Here is a 17,039-nt window from a genome sequence, read left to right as displayed (position 1 = left end):
GTAAAATTTGAAATATCTTTGAATATACCCAAGAAACACCACGAATAAGGGTTTTAAGTACTGAATATAAAATAATATAAATTTTAATATAAAAAAACTACTGTAGAAATATTAAAATCTGTGGAAAATCTCCTATTGCTACAAGATTTCATGTCAATTCAAAATCAGAAATATTCTCAATTTCCTTCTACACAAAAGCGTAATAAGTACATTTGGCATATACTTTTATGTTTATCTCAGTTTTGTCTTTCCAAGCTGATCACCAGGTAATACAAGAGATTGAATATGAAGAAGAGTCATCAAATTAGATAACATTCTCATCTGAAAGAATTGTAACATATGCCACTGAGACTATGAATAATTGGGTCAATTACTACACACCTAGAGGGTAGAAATATAATTTACACCCAACTAGAGGAATGCAATTAACATGGGTGGAGTAATCCTTCCTACCTAATCCTTTTATTATAAATACACAATTCAGCTGGACTTAAAATGTCAGAAAAAAGGGGTCTTGCTTTCCTGGCAAATCAAGATATTTGTGAAAGCTTAGTCAGCAAACTGAGGCTAAAACTATATCTGGAAAGGTTTGCAGGCAATTTAAGAAAAAGGCAAGAATTTATAATATATACATATAAATATATATACACAGAGTACGATAGTACAGTGTACATATATATATAGGTTACATGCTCCCTTAACAGCATGCTCACTACTATTTCATGAGACAAAGTATTTCTCCATTGACTGAATATGAATCACTAGAAATAAAGACAGAAATTAATTCTGCAGGTGCTTCAAAGATGACAGTAAAAGGAAAGCCTCTTCTTTGAGAGTCTTCCACCAATAATTAAAGGAGGACAAAACCAGACTTTGGAATTGAAACAAATGAGGCACAGATTTCTACAACTGAAGATGCTGTCATGTTTTATTTATATTCTGCAACTTAAATGAAGTTGACTAAAGGCCACTCAGTAAGTGGTAAACCTTTTTTCCCCTAGCCCCATTCTGTGCATGTGTGATTAGAGAAGGATATTCAACACTATTAAAAGATCCACTAAAGTCTGTCATCATGTAGTTTGGTCAAATACATACAAGAGTTTGCTCCCTGGGAAAGGTAGTAATATGGAAGCTGGTTGGTAAAACAGTTTAGTTAAAAAAAGCACAACTACGACGAAACTCCCACCAAAAAAAGAATAATTCGCAGTATACCAATCTACAGTTTACCATAAGTGATAGAACAGTTTGGTTTGGAAGGGACCTTTAAAGGTCATGTAGTCCAACTCTCCCCTGCAACAAGCATGGACATCTTCAACTAGATCAGGTTGCTCAGAGCACCATCCAACCTGACCTTGAAAGTTTCGAGGAATGGGGCATCCACCACCTCTCTGGGCAACCTCTGCCAGTGATTCACCACCCTCATTATAAAGAATTTCTTCCTTATATCTAGTCTAAATCTTCTCCCTTTTAGTTTAAAACCATTTATCATAGTGTAACAGGCCCTGCTATAAAGTTTGTCCCCATCTTTATTATAAGCCCCTTTTGAATACTAAAAGGCCACAATAAGGTCTCCGCAGAGCCTTCTCTTCTCCAGGCTGAACAACACCAACTCTCTACTCTCTCAGCCTGTGTTCTTCACAGGAGAAGTGCTGCGGTCCTCTGATTGTTTTTGTGGCCTCTCAACTCGCTGCAACAGGTCCATGTCCTTCCTGTGCTGAGGACCCTAGGTGGGGTCTCACCACAGCAGAGTAGAGGAGCAGAAACACTGCTGCCCGCACTGCTTTTGATGCAGCCCAGGACAAGTTTGGCTTTCTGGGCTGCAAGCTCATATTGCCAGCTCATGTCCAGCCTCTCATCCACCAGCACCCCCAAGTCTTTCTCAGCAGGGCTGCTCTTTGATCCATTCATCCCCCAGCCTCTATTGATACCAGGCATTTCCCCAACCCAAGTGCAGCACCTTAAACTTGGACTTATTAAACTGCCTGAGGTTCCCAAAGGCCCAATTCTCGAGCTTGTCCAGGTCCTCTTGGATGGCCTCCTATCCTTCAGGTGTGTCAAAAGGAGCACTCAAATTTGCTGACGGTGCACTCAATCCCACTGTCTGTGTCACTGATGAGGATATTATATAACACTGGTCCCAACACGGACCCCTAAGGGACACCACTTGTCACTGATCTCATCTGGACATTGAGCTGTTCACCACTACACCTTCTGGATGAGACTATGTAACCAACCCCTCATCCCCTGAACAGTCCACCCATCAAGTCCATGTCTTTCCAATCTGTGGGGGACTGTGTCAAAAGCCTTACAGAAGTCCAGATAAACATCTGTAACACTTCCTTTGTCCACTGATGTGCTCATTATTTCAGAAATAATTCAGAATGGTTTATGTTGCAATGTAGTTTCACTTTTTCTTAATTTTTTTATAATTGTGACAATGAAGTGTTAGAACTGTCATAAGGGTGAGACTGGAGTTTGGGCTTTCTGAGCAGCAGTGTCACGTGAAGAGTTAAAACACAAGCTAGGTAAAGATTTCCTAGGTTTCCTGTGCCATGCATTCACTAGTGCTCTGAGAATGCTGGGGCACCAATAAGAGCACTGAGCCAAAGCCATACTGACACTTAAATCATGTTATATTTCCAACTTTCCACAACCACAAGCTCATCTTACTGAAAGTATTTCCTTATTTTCAGATGTTCAATCATTATTATTCTTTAAATTTTGAATGAGCACGAGGTGGCTCAAGGCATCTTAAATTCTAGTCCAACAGTATTTATGACAAACACACAGTGTACCACCCCTTAGCTTAAATCTCCCAATTTCCACTGCAACATGTTCTAGTTTTTTCCCCCTCTGTCTCCATATGACTATAAAATACAACCTAGTTTTCATCCCATGATAGTTCTTACAAAAAGCCATCAACAAGACCCCCTATAGACATGGCTGACGAAAGAACAGTAAGAAAAGCAGAACTTTTTTAAGGAGGAGGTGTGTGACACAGGACTGGAATGCACGATCTAGATCTAGATCACAGACACATGAAAAGCAATGTCCAATAGTTACATTAGGGAGATATGTGCATTCAATTGTTTGTACTAAAAGATTCTTCCTGCAGTCTCATGAAAATCATTTCTGCAAAAGCACATGAGGCATGTCCACATACCACAGAGGTAATGCCCATCCTTGACATATTCAAACTTGACTGGTTATGACCTGAGCAACCTGACAGACTTCAAAGCTGCATCTAACTTCAAGTTGGCCCCACTTGGAGTAGAAAATACACAACTCCTACAGGTACCTTCCAACCTAAATTACACTAAGATTTTACATTGTCAAATAACTTATTTCTGTTTCACTCCCTGTGATGAGCTCCTCATCATCAATGCTGCACAGATGTTAATTTGCTCCTGGGTTCTCTTTTGGATCAAACCAATAAGGTTATTGAAGGTGAAACCTGGGTGAACTGCTGACGACAATTTGCTGCAATGACCTCTCTCTGTAGCCACTATGGAAAAGGGATCAGGTTTGTCTATGTCCATGTTGCACAGTCCACTCTGTTACCACACAGTTGTTCTCAAATACACCCACATGAACTCATACATACAACCAGGTCACACAACATGTACCCTGCTCCATAAGGTCAAAAATTCCCACCATCTCATCAGGGATCAGTATTTAAGTGCTCATTTTACCAAAAAAAAAAAAAACCACCAAAAAAACCACCAAAAAAACAACACCCAACACATTCTTAACTGATGTTGGCAGAAAAGACAAAGATAAGTTTTAACTTGTTAGAAATCTCAAACTCACTTATCTACAATCTTAAATTTGAGTTGCTAGTATGAATCAAAGTCCAAGTCGCTCTGTCTTCACTGCTACCTCTCTCTAAAATTAGGATAATAGCAGAGCTTGCAATACAGGCATTCTGTTTCAAGAATTTTGCACTGTGCCATCCTAGTGGTCCTAACTTATTTCATCTTTTTCAGTTCTACTTTCTAAAAAGGAAGTACATGTCACACAGTAGTTAAGAACTAAAGCAACTCAGATTAAGCAGGAAAATTAAGGCCAGTTACAATCCGAAGTACGACCAAAGCACACATGCGCATACAACCACCACTTTGTAAAATATTTTTACTTATAAGATAGGTCCCGTAAACCTTGGCTAAAAGTGACCTTCAGTTTTGATCTCTAAACATAACATTATGTGATGCAACAAATCTGGAAACAGTCACAAAAAGAATGCAAATCTATGCACTTAGGAATCTACACTTAAAACTAAATTATTAAATCTAAGGGAGGGCACAGTAAGTGCTGTATCTAAATCAAGGAAAGATCAAATCTCTAAACTTGCTGTAAAGAGATTCTTCCTAGCTCTAGAAAGCAAGCTCTAACTCATGTGGGACTTAGCCTAAACAATAGGCCAAAATTTCTATTCTTATGAAATTAATCACTTGAGATATTTGAAAGAGTAAAAGAGATCAATCACTCAATTAACAGCACAGCAGCTTCTAACTGCAAAGAGAATATAATACAGATGCAGAGGAAACAAGGACGCTAACGGGCAAGTAACCCTTTATTCCTAGCTCTGTCATAAGGAGGAAAGCAGACCTAAGTCTAACCTAAACAGAAAAAAAGATCACAGCTTGGCTTAACACACATTTTTCCTTCTGAACTTAACAAGACATTAATATACTTAACATACCTGAATTTGGATACAGGCAGACATCGTTGATACCATGTTCCGGCTCCATTGAAGTAAATATTTTCCCCTGAAATTGTAGGAAGAAAATGAATTATAAAGAATTCCAAACAATATAGTTAAACTCTGTAAATCTAAACATTTAAGAATCGCCATTATAGAAGCTAAGAAACATGATGAAATAAAGATGGAACAGACTTTGCAGAAAAATAAAATGCTATTAAATATCAGAACAAAAAAAAAAGGAACTCAGTATTGTATTTTATCTCTGATCCAATCTCCTACAAGGAAGCACAGCCTACTGGTTATTGAAGATACAGCAATGTATAGTGGCACCTCTAATTTTTCAGCTCACACTTGTGTGTTAAAAATATATGTGTCAGATTTACTTTATTTTATGCAAAAGGGGGGATGAAGTCTGTAAGTTCCTGGCACGCTGTCAGTGTAACCCTCACTTTATTCAGCTGTGAATGTGGTAGTTTTAAATCATTTTACTTTTATAAGTATGATTGGCTGAAACAACAGATTGGGAGTGGAATTTGAATTTGGAGCTTAGTTCTTCCACCCTGCTAATGTCTACATGAAATGCAATACAGCTCAGCACTTTATTTATAATTTATAAACTCAGCACTAAAGAGGTCTTAATATAAAAGTAGTACAGCATCCAGTGATATCTAGCTTGGATCAGAATTGAAGCTATAAAGATTATTTAAGAAAGAGGTAAAAGCAGGAAACAACATTCTCAAAATAATAAAAATTGGAACAGAGTCTGAAAAACCCAGACAAAATACAGGTGCTCTTATAAGCCAACACACAAGACAGCCAGTAAAGGAAGAGTCTCTGAGAACTGGGCCACATAATCTGAAGCATGAGAGTACATGCCTACACGGTTCTAAATGAAGGACAGGAACAGAGCAAATTTTGATCCTGTTCCTCTTTTTTCTTTCCCTGCAGCAATCCCACCTACCTTTCTGGGCCCTTCCTTTCCCTCCCAGTTACATGCTGTTACCCCACCCACCTCTGGTCTCTCCCTGATGATTAAGAAGAGTCCTCCTCCACCCCGGCCTCAGCAGACAAAAGCCTCGTGCTCCCCACCCCAAGGCACGTCTCAGCATGGGGCTATTCTGGTATCAAAGCCATATGCTCTCCACCCCAAAGTCTGCCTCTGCAGTTGGTTCCCAGCCAGAGATAGTCAGGAACCAGCATCTAGGAGAGGTGGAGCCAGCTGGAACATACTCTAGGAAAGAGTCCAAAGCTATCTTTGCCTTCCAGCAGTAAGAAACTCTCCCTTTTCCCACCAGAGGCCACCTGACAAACCTTACAGTGTTTCATTCTCAACGAGAGAAATATACATACCTAGGAAAAATGGAGAGGCCCCTGCAGATGTTTTAAATAATAACCAATAATTTATTTGCTCTTTCAAACAATAAAAATTAACTGCAGAGGAACTTACAAAATACTGCTTGTGCTCACAGAAAAAATAAGAGGCTGCTGAAAGTTCATGAAGCAAAACAATACTGAAATGACTGCCTGAAAGAATCAGAAAAAAAGCCTCTACTACGACTGCTCTTGGAATGCTTCACTATAAAGTTAGAAAAGCATAGATGGAGCATGTTTTTTAGAGGGAATACAATGACTACATACAGCCCCTCAAACCGAACCAAGTTACAACAGTATTAGTGTGAATCTCTGGGGTAACGTATTTTGTGCAAGCTCCATTGACCGAAAGATAAGAAAAACAACAGCATAATATACTGAAAGATAGTGTTATGAAAATTAGAGATTTCAATTTCACTTAAAAGGTGCAAAAGGCAGGGATAAAGACGTTGCCTACTGCAACATAATCCATTAATATGGCATAAGATACATTGTTATTTGGATATAGGCATAGTGTCTGCTTCAGTATCCAAACAAGTTTCTGTGAAAATAAGCAGCACCTAATTTTAACAGGCCATTAACTAAGTGATCTACCTTTGAAATTAACCCTTTTTTGAGCACGGAATCGGAATGAACATGTTTTCTGTAATGAAAAACAGTACCTGGATGTATTCAAGCACACTTGGAGAAATATACAAACCGGGGCAATGGCTAAGATACTACTTTTTATGTTTAAATCCTTCTACTGAAAGCCTCTTGGCCAGACATGTACAAACAGCTAAAAATGCCCTAAGACCATATCTTTATACCTGACAGGCTGTTGAATAACTTCCCAGATGTTGATGTAGTCAGACAGGACAAAATGGTATGTAAATTATGACACATTAAAAACTGAACTTCCTACACTGAACTTCAGCTTTCTTATTCAAACTGTACAAAAAAACCCCAAACAACAAACAAACAAAAAACCCAAATAAAATAAAAAATAAAAAATCTGAATGCAAGAACCTAAAACCACTTACCGTATCTTTGTTCCACATTTTTATGATTCGAGAATCTGCAGAGATAATTAAATCCAACTGATGCTGAAACTGAATTGATTTAATAGGCAGGCCATAGTGGTGATCTTTGACTATTAATGGATTACTAGACCGGAGATCATATAATAAAACCTTGAAAAATAAGAGACAGATTAAATTTATAATATTGTAAGATCATGAAGAAGTCATACCACCAGATCTTCACTAAATATTTAACTAAACTTGAGATTTTGGTACTTAAATATATGGAGAGGATTTACATAAGTAATTTTAAATTCTGAAAACAACTTATTACGTGAGCTCAGTTTATTCTGGCAATGCGTTTTAACCTCAGCATGCTTCAGTCTAGAAAAATTACCAAATTTAAGACCTCACCATCTTTGTAAAGACTTTTTCATTTCTATGGAATAAAATGAACTATTTTCAAGACTCTTAGTATTTCAAAATTACTAATATTTCACTTTCAGATTCTTATGCTGTTCTTACACGATTTAAATTTTCAGGCTCTCTTCCAGATTCAGTATCACTTTCTCTCAGTGAAATTTATGTTAAGGAAAATAGAGAATACAGGTCCCATATTCCAGAAACCTGTATTTTTATCTCCAAAATTTCCTATGGGACTTGAGAAAGACCCTGAACCATTCCCATGTAAAGTGTGAATACCAATAATTTTGGGGAAAAATAACGTTAGCAGTTGGTTTAATCAAAAACACAATCTCCAATAAAACTTGTCTGACACACAATTCTTACACACATATCTGCTCTTGAACAAGCTAGTTTACTAAACCCATGACAATACTGATGAAGGCAGGACATAATCCCCACACTTCACTTTATAAATATGATGGCAACAATGAATAAATAAATTGAAATGATTCTTCATATCAAGATAAGACAGTAAAAGCAACAGCTGGAAGACAATCACTTCTGCTTCTTTAGCCACCATCAATATAAGGAAGACCACATATGTTGCATTGAGATAGTACCGATAGTCTCAAAAAGCAGCAACTTCCCCATATACTTGACTCAAGTAATAAGAAAACTGCAAATTTGAAGTTATATCGTATGCAGGTTATGATGATTTTAAGTGGTCCCTAGAGTGTTCTGAAGAGAAAGACCATTTGACAAAATTAAATTGCAGGTAAAATATGACTATTGCTACTCTATATACATAATTTATAGTCTTATAAATACTTGCAGTAATAGATAGATTACAATAACTGCACTCAATGCATGACTTGGATTGGGAAATGCAAGGACAGGATCTCCTAAGAACCACGGTAGACGAAGTTAAATCTACCTGTCCAGTAGATGTTCCAACAGCCATATTCAAAGCGCCATCAAATGCTAGTGCTGAAATGGATGGCAAACCATCTATCCTGCAAAGCACAATGCTTATAATTAGGCATTCTTCAATAAAGGCTGCAAATAATTTTTTTAATGTTAAAAATAGCTAAGATAGTTACAGTAAAACAATTTATAGGTATCACTCAGAAATACTACTTCAAAAAGCTGCATTGTTTACATTCACAATTTGTGTTTGCATAGAAAAATAGCCACTACTACTCAGATCAATGACTAAGAGAACTGTTTTATGACTAAGAAAACCTTTTATTCACACTAGGAATGAGAAGACCATGGGCAGGTCATTCTAAAGTGGAATTGATTTCTAAAAGCAAAACTTCTGAAAAAAACCAAAAGAGCACAGTTTGAAAAGGTAGACTTTACTCACTCTGTGTCTGCTGTCACACTGCTTAAAGCACAGTCCAACAGCCCAACTCGATTTCTAGTTCTAGGATCCCAGCATTCCACTCTACCCTAAACAGTTTAGAAAATATGGTTCAAGCATACACAACAGATGCCTGGTATTCTAAAAATGTTTAAATAAAATTATAAATTATTTAATATATGAATAATTAACAAAATTTCCTAGGTTGACAAGAGTTGTTCTAATAATTACGTACATGCTGCACACATTTCATTTCTATTTTTTAAAATGTGATCTGAATCAAAATAATTAATGCTAATTTTTCTAAGATTAATAGGTTACACATGCTAGCTAATTTCTACAGATGGCTACACTGCAAAACAAGATAACATTATTTTCTCTCCCATCTGCGAAATCTCAAGCATCTAAGCAACCAAGTAACTCAGATATTTTATCTGCACTACACTCTAAAAAGTCATCTTAACATATCTATATCTAACATAGCAAATGAGATCAAATTAACAAATTAGGTTTATGATTTCTTCTTATCTTCATGCAAACTAATATAAAAAGGAAACAAACAGTACTGTCCTTTTCATAGAAGAAATGCAAACATTTACCTCAGCTGTCCCCATAGCAAACAAGAAGTGTACAGGATTTATGTCACAGACATTACTCTCTCTGAAACAGAAAAAAGAGCAAGTTTAATGACCTCAAAATAATTTAACACATGAATAGCTAAAAAGATTTCTGTAATCATGTACACTATTGCTCAGCCTGGAAAAGCAAAAGTTGGAGGGAGGGATGGACAGCCACATAATAGCAGCTTCCCATACTTAAAGGGATGCAGAGATAATACTTTTAAGTTGTAAGAATAATTTAAGCACTGGAATGGGTTGACCACAAAGGCTGGGAAATTTCCATCTTTGAAGTTTTCAAGACACCCCTGGGAAAATTCATCTGAATTCCATGTGACCATGCCCTGAGCAGGAGCCTGGGCTCTGAGTTCTCTCCAGCCTGAATGATTCTACATTTCTCTGCCCGTATCAACCACATACCACTGAGCCTTGCCATATTGCTCTGCTCCAGTATATTCTTAAACAACACAATAGACAGGAGGAAATGGCCTCAAGTTGTGCCAGGGGAGGTTTAGATCGGATATTAGGAAAAATTTCTTCACTGAAAGGGTTGCCAAGCATTGGAACTGGCTACCCTGGGAAGGGGCATCCCTGGAGGTATTTAAAAGATGCGCAGATGTGGCATTTGGGGACACGGTATAGTGGTGCACTTGGCAGTGTTGGGTTAATAGCTGGACTTGATGATCTTAGAGGTCTTTTCCAATCTAAATGATTCTCTGTTATTAATTATGTCAAAAGATCTTTCTGATTACTTATGTTCTAAAGCTTACATCTCCAGCACATTCTGTCTGATAAATGGTCTGTTCTCCTTTCTCTCACCCAAGTATCCTGTTTCTCAACAGGGCACCCCAGAGCCCCGTGTTTCAAGAATTCTTCTAAAGTACAAATATTTCTCTCTACACCACTTATACCAGTGCTTTCCAACTTCTTCCATTCAAAGCTCTCCACCTCTAATTCTGTAAGTCATCCAACTCCCCCACCTCAAAACCTTCTCACAACTTCAAGCCTCATCTCTCTAATCCAAATTTTACACTACACCCTTATCCCTCCCATTCCAGAATTTTCCCCTTTTTTTTCCTGTTGCTCAGTTCCTTATTGTGCCTTCCCAAATACTTCTTTGTCCATTAAGCTATCCTACCCACTGAACACCAGCTGTTGCCCACCAACTAGCAACTTTATCTAGTCAAGTCTGGTTTTCTCATCTACCCCTCCCCACGTGAAAGAAGCTCAGTTCTTGTTCTGGTACAGTTTTCAAAAGAATCAGACACATGCTAGAGATATAAAAAAGTATCTCTGGGCTACTCCAAGAGCAGAAGGACAAAGACATGTCTAGGAAAGTACATACCCTGTGGGTAGATCTCTATATGATGGCTAAATTGAGCAGTAATGGCAAAGTTTTAATGAAATGCTCTTAAAATCAAGTTATATACTGCCTATTATAAGTTCATATTAAGCAATTTAAAAAATATCCACAAAAGAAAACTCAATTAAACATAAAAAATGGAACAAAAAAATTACAGAACATAAAATGAAGTGAGACTCGGCATATGTTCCCTTTCAACTCTGCAATGTGTTTGGGCAGTGTTCAGAGACAGTACTGATGGTGAGCATGCTAGTAGTCTGCTTCCACCTGGTGGAAAGAAGACAGATAGATGCCATGCATTACAGATAACTTACGAAGCTTCAGTTTGCAGGGAATTCAGAAATCTTCCTTGTTCCAGATTTAGCCTGTATACTTCAGAACTACAAAATAAAAATCCAGAATTACTCCTGCCTCTTACAAATACTGAAAAGCACTGCTCTAAGTTCTGAGGCACTGTAAAGATTCTTATTCACAGCCTAGTTTTGCCAAATACACAATTTTCAAAATTCACAATCTACAACAAGATAAATCTATACCTCAGTGTTAAAAATACAGACAAAAATGTGCATGTTCACCAAGCATATTTATTATACTTCAATATCCTACCAATTACTGTTTTTCCAGTGAAAGGATTTTTTAACTTCCTATGATTTAAGCTACATCTTGATTTTCTACTTATTTTGTTTGAAACCCTAAAGACCTCATTTTATTTTTACTATGTCTTTTCACAAACTCAATTACGTGATTTAACTCACACCTTACAGCAATAAAACACCAACCAGGATAGAAAAAATTACTTAATTTTCCTTACTTAGATGCTAAACACTTTTTAGAACAGTACACTGACTTGCAATATTTAATACAAATTTGCAAATACATGATGTATCTGGTTTAAGAATCAAAGAAAAAAAGCCTTAGAACAGCACAGGAAAAATTCAGTTTGTGAATTTTTTCCTACATTTTCCATTCTTCACAGTCTCCATTATTAATCTGGAAGGAATTGCCACTTCTTCCATTTTTTAACTTTTCTAGCATTTTAATGTTTATTTCATTCTTGGAAAACATTGCTAACAAAAGTGAAACAAAATAATCCACTTATTACCTCGCTCCTACAAAATACAGGTCACAAGATGGATAGTGATAAGAGAAATCTCTACCAAATTTTGGTATTCTTGTCCTGTAGTAATGGCCATGTTGTGAATGAAACTCCACAAACCTGCCACACTGCAAGAAGACAATCTGAAAATAAAATAGAAATCACTGAAAGAGATAAACAACAACAATCTCCCCAACTTGCCTTACAGCACAAACTCCAGTGATATTTTTGCAAGCTTACACGGGTTCATCACAACCTAAACAAGTTCTATTAAAATGATAGAATCAACTAGTGCTTCATCATTTTCACTAGCCATGGCAAAGAGTTTTTTTAATATACATTATATGAATATTCATAAGAGTATATGTGACACCCTGAAAGTGACTCTGCAACCAGAAGCAGTACAGTTACCTCAGTGTTCTGCTGCACCAAAATTAACATCTGTATTTCTTTCAAGATACTAGTTAGTAATTTCTTCCAGGTACTTCCTTGGAAATCTCACAGGAAACATTTTGAGAAGCTAGATGGCTTAGATGTTCTTGTCTCTGATTAAACAGAGTATTTACTAAAACAAACCTGTACCTGAAATGGTAACACCTCTTCACAGAAAAAAAGTAGTAAAATAAACACTTAACAAAACAAAACAAAACGGCTTGTCCTAATGAAATTACATATGCTTAAATTTCATATTTAACTGTATTGGGCCTGAAAAATGGCTCATGGTCCTAAGAACTCAGGTGATTCCTTCAGGTACAGCACTTAATTTAAAAATAAATGAAATTAAAAAAAAAATTAAAAAGGACATTATTTCTCTCCACAATTTTTGCCTCATTCATATGCTCATAATCATCATGTCTACAACAACACTGACAAATCAGGTTATTAACTTACCTATAGCTATCCCACATCTCAAAAATGGTGTATCTATGTACCACTTACCACACAGGATTGTGACTAAACATTATCCTACAAAGAAGAGCTAATTCCATTTTTTACCTTATTTTGTTTGTAGGGTAGATCATTATTTGAAGTTTTTCTATACTACAGAAAAGACTTTAGAAGTGGTAAAGCAAATTATAATACAAAGAGAAAACGAAAACAAACGACATTTTAAAGCTACAAAAAATGTTTATCCTGTTTGCTTTTTTTAAAAAAAATTTTTCTGTTCCAAAAGTTGTGTTAATTGACTACCTTTACTATATATGAAAATGCATTTTAATATACATACTAAACAATTTTTTCATTTACACATTGAAAACATTAGACATACCTTTGAGTAATCATCTGATAAAATCTCAAATGTAACCACTAGAGGAGAGAGCAAGAGAATTTTAAGTCAACTAAGTAAGCAAATTTATTTGCAAACATTGGCATAAATCCTGAAAACATTTACACTCATGCTAATCTTTAGTTATGGAAGTATTCCCCACAGGTGTCAATGCATAAAGCAGGCACTGTGATAAGATCTTTAATTATATAGCTTCATTTGCAAAACAGTAAGTAGTTTCTAAAACTTTAGAAACATATGAAGCATCTTGTAATCTTTTTATCGTTCTTGTATGCTTGACACGTTCCTCAACACATTGCTCAGCCATGTATTTTATTGGTGCAGGGAAGGTCTAATCAAATGTTTTTTGGTGAGTGTGTGGTCCATGGAGCTTTGGTACTCCATCAAAGGTGACAAAATATGACATGAATCTGGACACATAGGCATAAACTGGCACATGCTGTCCTTCTAAGGGGTCAGCTCTTCTACAAAAAAAAGTTCTAAGTCTCAAAAAAATCACAAATGTGAAAGCTACTATTCACGCTGAACACTGTAACATATTGAACTTTGCCTAGTTTTAAATCAGCTGTGTTGAGAACATTAGGGAGCAGCTGCTTCAGCTAAATTGGTTCCATATAGATGAGATAACTCATTCAAAGTTACCTGAAGTGACTCTACGCTACACTTCAAATGAAACATACTTCTGCAGTCTAGTAAGATGCCAGTTCAAAAAAAAGCTTTAAGGTCTAATTTAAGCTCTAATTACCAGCATTTAGTATTACAATGACTCCATCTTTCAAAGTGGGTCTCACTCTTGCCATACCTTCTCTCCCCAGTCTCTCTGAAACCCTGCCCTACCACCTCCCCTGTTACTGTATTGTAGCACTGTTCCTTCACCGTATGTCACTCCTTGTAGTCCTAAGGCAGAGGACAAAAAGCCACCCCTATGCTCTACTACCCTTTTCCTGAGCTAATTCAGCAGTTCCCAAGTTTTATTTTTCACAGCACTTTCACGCACATCAGAGTTAGACCAGTTCAGTTCTTCTGTAATGAATATGCTCATCTCCTCATTCTTTTGGTCACCTCTGTATTCTAGTTTTCAGTCATCAGTTGTCTTAAAAAAAAAAAGCAAACCAACCAACAAAAACCAAACAAACAAAAAACCCAAACTCAGGCACCCTAAAATTCTCCCTTTCCCATTGCAGCTCCTTGCTTCCCTCACCACAGTTGTTCTCCCTCCAAATTAATAGCAAACAAGGTGTCGTTAGGGCCTTGGCCATGCTACCATCTATTCCTAAGTACCTTGTTTCCAAGAAAACAAACAAAAAAACCAAACCAAACAAACAAAATTACCCCTCAGGGAATACCCTTTACCCTGTAACTCATCTACTGAGCTTGGGCTCCAGGGAGAAAACAGAGCAACCACAGTGCATTCTCCTACCTGACTGCTTCACAGAACGGGAAAGAAGGGAGATCTGGCAACCACCTAGGCACTGTACCCATGTCACATTCACTAAACAGAACACAGACTTCAGCCACATTCACCCTCTGAGCCCCACACTTACTGGCTCAAGGTAAATCTTACGTTGCCCACACCACTTGTTCCAAGAGGGGAAAGAACTTTGAAGTGGGATGACAAGGGAAAAATAGAGAGATAAAGACTAGGGGATGTTTCACTCCAGATTCTTGTGTTCCCCTAAAGTACATTCTGTCCCCTCAGCACAGGGAGAGAAATCTGTACTTGAGTCCAACCTGAATTATGTATGAAAGACATCTTGTATTAACAGCCATAGTTTATACTAACCTTCAGAATCTAAGCATCTTTCAAATTTCTGGGATAATTGATAGGTATCGAAACAGCGGACCCTTGGCTTGTAAGTTCCTGAAAGAACAATTTGATATTTAATTTAAAGAAAAATTAAACAAAAAGGTAACGTTAAACCATTTTTTAAAAAACATATAGTATCTTACATATATAGGCTTTACTGTATTTCTACCATAAGTATTCTGATCTTCCCAAAGCCTCTGTGACTGGAAAAATATGCCTCTTAGGAACACAAGCTTATGGCTTGATTTTTGTCTTTGGTGCTTGCAAGCACCCTACTTGTATGGAGGTTCTTCTGATTACCAGGTACATCATAACAGAATTAATAATACCTTCCAGTAAGTCTGAAAGACCAAGGCTCCTTATGCTATTAATGCCTACTAAAGTACTCATGTTTGGATCCTGCTTTGACAGTTACAAAATGCAGCATTATCCTCCATCCTATAAAATAACACTCAAACAATGATATTCAGAAGTTATTTAAAGCAAATTTACATACATAGAATAAAAATAATTCAGAACTTAGTTTTTAACTGTATTATAAAGAGATTCGGTTTTTATACGTGTTATAAACACCAGTGGCAGGGGGGCTGGACTAGATGATCTTCAAAGGTCCCTTCCAACTCAAACCATTTTATGTTTCTAAGAATTCTGTATTCTAAACAGAACTGCTCCACAGCACCACTACCAAGACAGCTATTCTATCACACCTTAAGAGTAAACTTCCAACACTGTGTTCAGAGTTACATTTAACGTTACATTTAATGAACTCTTATCAATTCTACCTGAAACCCTAAGTCATTCTGCAGTCAAGATTTTCTAGGACTTTTGGCCTCTGCTACAGAGAGACACTTGGTTAACTCACCAACTGCCATAATATACTGTCCATCTCTTGATACCTTAATCTTTGTGCTAACTGTGGGCATTTCAAAGTCTTGAATAAGTTCAATTCTTCTACGGATATCTATAAAGAAAAAAAATTGCAAAGTTAGCACAATTGTATCAGTCCAAAAAGCTATAATGGTTTCTTAGGGAAGCATGTTGAGCTAACTGAATATAAGGAATATGTTTTAAAGATATTTTACCTTTTAAATATTTTAACTAACACATTATAAGCAGATTAACAGTCTGTTAACACTGAGAAGCAGGCTAGCTCTGTGACAAGTAAATTACTATTCTGAGGTAACTATGTAACAAATTATTATATAATGTAGTAGCAAATATTCATCACACATTTTACACAATTAATATGCCGTATAATGTATTCTATCCCCTGTTAACTATGCATTTAGGCTAAAATGATTATATCTGCATTCTAAGATTAGCATAGTAACACAGAGGAGTTTACAGTCTGACTTTATCCATCACATTTCTGTACAAGCCACAACCCAAATATTTTAATGCCTGAAATTTAAAACACCTCTGGTAATATTCTGTTCCCAAAAAGCTATATAAGAAGTTGAAGTAACTATTTGTAGCTTTAATTTTCTAGTTTTTAGGATATGAGCTAGAAATAACTTCCTCATATCAGTGAAGTATCTGCTCTGGACCTGAATGTTGTGTATGTGTAAAGCTGAGGACCCTGCAAGGGCAAAACTCACCCACATCTTTCTTCTGTAAAGCTCTTTTCTTCCTGTCTGAAAGCCACTGCAAGCAAAAATATACATCAGCGTTAAGCTCATTATTCACACAGGAACCTGAGAATCATTTAAAGTTTATCCAAGCATTTGAAATATAAGACATTTAGCGCGCTAATTCTTTTTCTCTTGATTATTTTACAAATTTCCATTGATAAGTTTAACGATTGCACACCAAGAAAACTCACAAAGTCGTACTGCTTAAGGGTCTGTGGAACAACAGCCCTACATTCAGAGAAATAACGCATTCAAACTGCATTTTTAGTTGAACGAACACTTATGGTTGTTTTTCGGTAAGGATGCCCAACAGGAGCGCACATGGGCCGGGCAGGCGGGCCGGCCCGGCCGGGGTTCAGCCCAGCGCCTGCACCGCGCGGTTCGAGCTCCCG

At 36.9% G+C, this 17,039-nt stretch overlaps 1 protein-coding gene across 1 annotated transcript in view; it reads right to left on the bottom strand.

The window, feature by feature from the left end:
- NOL10 (nucleolar protein 10) overlaps nucleotides 1-17,039 on the bottom strand; it is a 50,140-nt gene that overhangs the window by 32,953 nt on the left and 148 nt on the right. Inside the window, exons 2-12 of the mRNA XM_027690151.1 lie at nucleotides 16,615-16,660; nucleotides 15,879-15,977; nucleotides 14,993-15,070; nucleotides 13,192-13,229; nucleotides 11,928-12,064; nucleotides 11,140-11,205; nucleotides 9,445-9,505; nucleotides 8,849-8,934; nucleotides 8,417-8,495; nucleotides 7,099-7,248; nucleotides 4,703-4,769 (exon numbers count right to left, since the gene is read on the bottom strand). Coding sequence (XP_027545952.1) covers nucleotides 4,703-4,769; nucleotides 7,099-7,248; nucleotides 8,417-8,495; nucleotides 8,849-8,934; nucleotides 9,445-9,505; nucleotides 11,140-11,205; nucleotides 11,928-12,064; nucleotides 13,192-13,229; nucleotides 14,993-15,070; nucleotides 15,879-15,977; nucleotides 16,615-16,660 — 907 coding nt within the window. The remainder of the gene's footprint in view (nucleotides 1-4,702; nucleotides 4,770-7,098; nucleotides 7,249-8,416; nucleotides 8,496-8,848; nucleotides 8,935-9,444; nucleotides 9,506-11,139; nucleotides 11,206-11,927; nucleotides 12,065-13,191; nucleotides 13,230-14,992; nucleotides 15,071-15,878; nucleotides 15,978-16,614; nucleotides 16,661-17,039) is intronic.

This window comes from Neopelma chrysocephalum, unplaced genomic scaffold (genome assembly GCF_003984885.1).
Source record: "Neopelma chrysocephalum unplaced genomic scaffold, ASM398488v2 Primary Assembly neopelma1_80b, whole genome shotgun sequence".
Lineage (NCBI taxonomy): Eukaryota > Metazoa > Chordata > Aves > Passeriformes > Pipridae > Neopelma > Neopelma chrysocephalum.
Note: the sequence above shows the minus strand (reverse complement) of the source record. Positions and strands in the feature narration are given on the sequence as shown.